Source organism: Uloborus diversus, chromosome 3, assembly GCF_026930045.1.
Source record: "Uloborus diversus isolate 005 chromosome 3, Udiv.v.3.1, whole genome shotgun sequence".
NCBI lineage: Eukaryota > Metazoa > Arthropoda > Arachnida > Araneae > Uloboridae > Uloborus > Uloborus diversus.
Window position 1 is genome coordinate 205,016,313 of NC_072733.1, and position 5,566 is coordinate 205,021,878.

Consider the following 5,566-nt stretch of genomic DNA (forward strand, 5'->3'; position numbering starts at 1 on the left):
ACAATGTTGTCACGAATTATCGAACAAAATCCTCGCACACAGCATATCTCACGGAAAACATTGATACTTGGGAAAGTGTCGGGATTGCAAAAAAGTGTAAAAACTCCCAAAATAAACGAATTTCGATGGAAAATTGATAAGATTTTAGCTGGTATATATATTAGGTGCTTCACTTTCCTTCATCAGATAACTATTAGTCTTAGAGAAGCAAACAAATATCATTCATGAGCTAATTGAAGCATCAACTGCAATTAGATTTCTTCAATTGTAGATTAGTTTCGTTCTTAGTTCTTTAGCACGACATCTAATTAATAGATGTTGTTGTAATTTTAGGTGCATTTTAAAATTTTGCTGCAGGATTTCCAGTTTGGAACTATCTCGCAAGAAGAAAACTTTTTACCTTTACTTTGTTACACAAGAACTTTTAAGATGTGTGTCATAAATTACACTCTTGCATTTGTCTCCGTCCTTTGCTCAGTACTGATTCGACTTTCGACAATGACGCCTATCCTGCCTCCGAGTGACAATTTGGCCAATCCGACTCAAAATAACCGCATTGAAGAATTGTTTCTCTTGACAGAAGACGAAGAAAAGACCTCTGCAGAAATTCCAACACTCGACACCCGAATCGTAAATAAACTGAAAGCTCGCATTTTACATAGCCTCCATTTGCCGGAAGTACCCAAAAGCCATGCGTCGCTTCCGGCTCTCCAGTCATTGAATTTTAACAACGAATCGATGCACGAAGATCGACCCATTGCAACGCACGAAAACACCGAAAGTCGACTTATAGAATCTACTTTAGGTAAGCCAATTTATGATTTTCAACAAATGTCTACAATCACTAGTTGCTCTCCGTAGCATTCTTCCTTACTAATCGTAGTCGTCTAAAAGTAGTAGTGAATAAAATGCTTAATACACAAGGTTACCGGTAATCGGAACTATGCTAAATTAGAAATTTGATGAATCCGAACAGAATATTGGGAGTTTAATTTAAAGTTTCATACTGTGTAATTAAATTTTAAGTTTTGAAAGTAAACTTTTATTTTGCCTCTTGCTGAATGCATTGGTAGCTGTATAGCCAATGCAACTTAAATTGCCGATTTTGCATTGAGTAAATACAATGCTAATGGATGTACAGAGATAGTCGATTTTGCGTTAGATAGCCTTGTACTCAATGTAATAAATTACAGCTATTGTAACCGGTTATTGATGTATTACAGTGCAAAAAAGAATAATATTTAAGTACGTTTCCCCTGTAAAGTAGGAATTTTCTGATTAATTCCAATGTTCGGTAACCAAAGAATGTACATCCCAAATTAACTCGAACTAGTGGGACTCATTAGAAACAGTAAGAGTGTGCTGTATACGAGTGGTCGCACTGCATTAAGCAATACAGTGAAATCTCGTTGCAACGAATACCAACACAACGAAATAAATTTTCAGTCAAGGTTTAGTTTCCATTGCATTGCTTAAGTTCCATTACAACGAATTTCTCGTTGCAATGAAAAATATTTACGGTTACTTGAAGTTCTTTGCAACGGAAATCCTCTATATCTTTATTTCTAGTCTCTAAGGTTTTCCAAAACAAATATTACATCATAGAAAAAACTCTCGAGTTAAAAATATATAAACAATAAACACGGCTCATGCTCGAAAGATATCTTTACGTGTTCAGATTATATTTTTTACGGATTTTTTTGATAAGAATGTTTTTATTCATCACCTTTAAGTATTTAAATAAGCAGTTGAAAGATAACTTTGTTCTTTACGTTGATGAAATACAGATATACTCATGACTTAATATCATTAGTATTGATTTATCTACTTAGTTTTTTTTTTAAATATTTATATGTTTATCCTGAAACTTAACTAATTTTAATTGCAACAAAATGATGAAACACTTTTTTTTATAAGTTAGAGAGCCATTGCTTTTTAAAAAATAAATGGTTTATTACAATTTTAATAAGTGCAAAAGATTTTTTTGAAGCCTTTGATCATGAGCTGGGAAACATGGATGTGATAAATGTAGGAGTTGGATTTAATTATTTACTTTCGAATGAATGAAAATAAATCATACCACTAATAGTTTTAATAATGATGATGGTAACAGATACTTCATCACTAAGAAATCAACAAAATTGTTTTTTACTAAATGTACTTGACAATGCAAATATACTTAAATATCTTAACTTTGGGAAATGCTAGAACTCCAACAAATAATTTTTGCTTTTCAAAAATCTTCAATGTCTATCTTGATTTTTATAGGAAGATTTTTTTTACTTCATAGACATTTCATAACTACAGTTCAATTCCGTTTTTTTTCCCTTTTTCTTTTTTCTTTTTTTTAAGTAGTTTTAAAACATTTCAAATTTAAAAAAAAATCTTTAACTTATAAAATGATGTACTGTTGATGAAAACATTTGGTCGATAGCCTCTGGCTCAAAAGAAAGTATTATTGAATTTCTTAACAGTTGTTTGTTTTGTAAGATTGTAACTAGTGCAACTAGAACAGCAAACTCAACATTAAGAAATATTTCCCAGAACGACACCCCTTCTACTTCATGAACTGTATTTTCATTGCAGTCATAGGCGCATTCTCAAGAAATAGAAATATAAGAATAACAGTACAGAAAATAAAAAACATTTTCTAAAAAGAATCTTCAGATTTGTTACATAGCTCAGTGAAGTTTCACAACCGAGTATTCAAACTCGACGTAAGGGCAGATTTTTATTAATTTAAATTAAGCATATATATATAATCTCTCGAGCTATTGGTTTTTTGTGATCAAAAGGTAATCATTGATACCATGGAGGAATGCTCTGTTCCAAATAGTCTAAATGACAGAGTTTAGATATTTTGAATAACGGTATTACTTAACTTTATTAGCATTATCTTCAGGATTAAACACACAAAGTTGCATTGTTCGCATACAATGGGAAAAGAATTTTCAGTCTTTTGCTTTAAACTCAAAATTATTTTTACTTCCAAAATAGAGAGAGTAGCACATGAGAGATAGTGGATACATATATGTGTACTCCACTTTAAATATTCAAACAGCTTAAAATAACATCTTGTATAAACCTTATAGATTAAACTCTAGTTTTAGGATGAAAAAATTCGGCAAATGGATTTAGATGACAAAAGTTTACTGAATAGTATCCAAGAAACAAAAAATTATCTACAACTGAAGAAGAAAGTCTATCTGTTCATTAAAGGTTTATTTAAGGTTACATTATAAATTTTGTATTCCTACTCCAATTTTTACGAAACCTAAATTAGGCATAAAAGTAGAATATTGCTATCGAAAAGTATGAAATTATGTAGAAATGACTGTTCATTTGAATATCGGTGAATGATTCAATATTGGGTTGGTGCCAGAATTCGTCCTATGCTAGGTAGGGCTCTGGACAAACATTAGTTTCAAGTCTTAATCAAGTATCAATTGCTTAAAATTACCGCATTATATTTCATTAACTTTAGTTTACACTCATAATTAGAACAGTTGACACGTTATCTTCATACATTTCTTTGCTGTTCATGTAGATAATTCAACCGTAGCATTTTTAATTAGTTGCTGCTCTATTACAAACTAAGTAAAAAGGAATAGAGCTCTTTTCATAAGTTCAGAGCTCACCAAGAGTCAAGGCACGTGTCTGAGGGCTGTGTGTGGGGGGGGGGGGAGCATTAATGCGAAGGTCTAGAGCAGCTGTCGCATTTATCCTTGCAATCAACTGGCACTAAATGCAAATTTTTAGGTTTCAAGTTCTTCCAATTCATAGCCCACAGTCCTTTTCTAATGAAAGACACCGTGGAATGAACAGTATGAATAGTGGATACTTTATTTTCTTTCTCTCTAAATATTGTTTGCAGTGACTCCTCATAAGCAATCCAACATAACTAATGAACGTAACTTTTTTACAGTTAATGTATCCTGCTCAGAAGAAAATGGCCAGGCTTGCATTCGATTCCAAATTGACCTGTCATCATCAGTAAAACGTGAAGATATCGTATCTTCTGAGCTGTGGATTTACAAGAAAACAGGTGTAACGGAGTTCCAACTGTCTCAGCTAAATACTGAAGATATGACGCGGAAGAGAACCGTAACCATTTCCAATCAATCCGAAATGGCAGGATGGCAACGCTTTGATGCGTCTATCCTTCTCGCTAACTCTTCATCCTTAGCCCTCGAAGTCTCTGGGGAATTGCCGGTAGAGACCGGCGAAAACTACAATCCCTTTCTGCTTATCCGTGTAAGGGAGCAAGTTCGGAGTCGACGATCCTACGATTGCCAATCAGAAGGAAATTCAACTTGCTGCAGGAAAAAAGTGTATCTTTCCTTCAAAGATATTCACTGGGATGAATGGATCGTGCAACCTGAGGGCTTCGAAGCCAACTTTTGCCAGGGAAACTGCGCCAATGCCTTAAATCTGGCAGACACTTCTTACGCGCGTGTTATGCAGCAATTGTGCTTGCACAATCCAGAAGCTGCAGCGGCCGCCGGGATTGATACTTGTGTGAAATGTTCTCCAAAGTCTTACAAGCCCATTTCGATAATCTATTTAGACAAATCAGGTGTGAGAGTTGTGAGTCATCTACCAGACATGTCAGTCACAAAATGCGCATGCACTTAAATCAGTAAATAAGAGCTGTATTGTCTCAAAAAGGATCTATGAAGTGCAATCGCTTCATTAACCCACAAAGCCAATTTGAGCAAATACGATTTCTCAAACGAGTAAATGGTGCGAAATATCCAAAGACTATTCAATACCACTCGTCCAGTCCCTCTGCGATGTAGTTCGTTTGAACAGACGCGTGGAGAAGAAAACCATATTGCAACTAACTGAAACTCCTTAGTTCTTTCAAGTTTCTATTCGAAACAGGTAAAATAGAAAGCCATTGCTCAAAACTGCTCTCATTTTCATGAACATTAATGATGAGAGTATTAGTGTGCCGAGAGCAGGCACAGACTTGTTTGTAAAACACTTTCCCACCTAGTTGACATTTGTTGATTATCTGTGATATCGAAAATTTGAAGTTTTTACTTTATTGTCTCAAGCCCATGCAAATACACCATGTCCTTGCACATACATATCAAAGACTTTTTCATACACATTGTTTCTTTCTCGTTGTGTTATTGTTCCTGTTTTGTGAGAATATACGTTGGTATTATTTATGTTTTCATACTTGCATAGTTTTATAATGTTCTAAATGTTATTTAAAAAATAAATATTGTAAACTTATTTCTTAAGATTCATTTTTATGACTTGTCCTCCAATAATTCACCTAGTATTCAAAAAACACCGCTGATGAGACCATAGCCAGGATTTCGTCGGGTAGAGAAGAGTTAGAGGTGTAACTAGAGGATGATTTTTACTGTAACCCTATTTCTATTTCTATTCAAGAGTCACAACTGACTACAACTGTATTTATGTCAAGGTCTGCATACTAGTGCCTTGCCTCCATTATTTTATATACCGATAGATGGCAGCACCATCACCGGATCGAACAGTTAATGAGAATTTAGAACTAGTCCAAGAGCTAATAGCTACCTGGTACTAGCAC

The 5,566-nt window shown here is 34.2% G+C and overlaps 1 protein-coding gene across 1 annotated transcript; it reads left to right on the top strand.

The window, feature by feature from the left end:
• The first annotated feature begins 267 nt into the window (after positions 1–267).
• Positions 268–5,185, top strand: LOC129218685 (inhibin beta E chain-like). The gene is made up of 2 exons (XM_054853007.1): positions 268–805; positions 3,926–5,185. The coding sequence occupies exons 1-2, from the start codon at positions 430–432 to the stop codon at positions 4,633–4,635; spliced, it is 1,086 nt and encodes a 361-aa protein (XP_054708982.1). The 5' UTR covers positions 268–429; the 3' UTR covers positions 4,636–5,185.
• Positions 5,186–5,566: the final 381 nt, after the last annotated feature.

Coding starts and splice junctions, on each gene's coding strand:
- LOC129218685 (XM_054853007.1), top strand. CDS start 430: ATGTGTGTCATAAATTACACTCTTGCATTTGTCTCCGTCCTTTGCTCA. Junction 806..3,925: donor ACTTATAGAATCTACTTTAG/GTAAGCCAATTT, acceptor ACTTTTTTACAG/TTAATGTATCCTGCTCAGAA.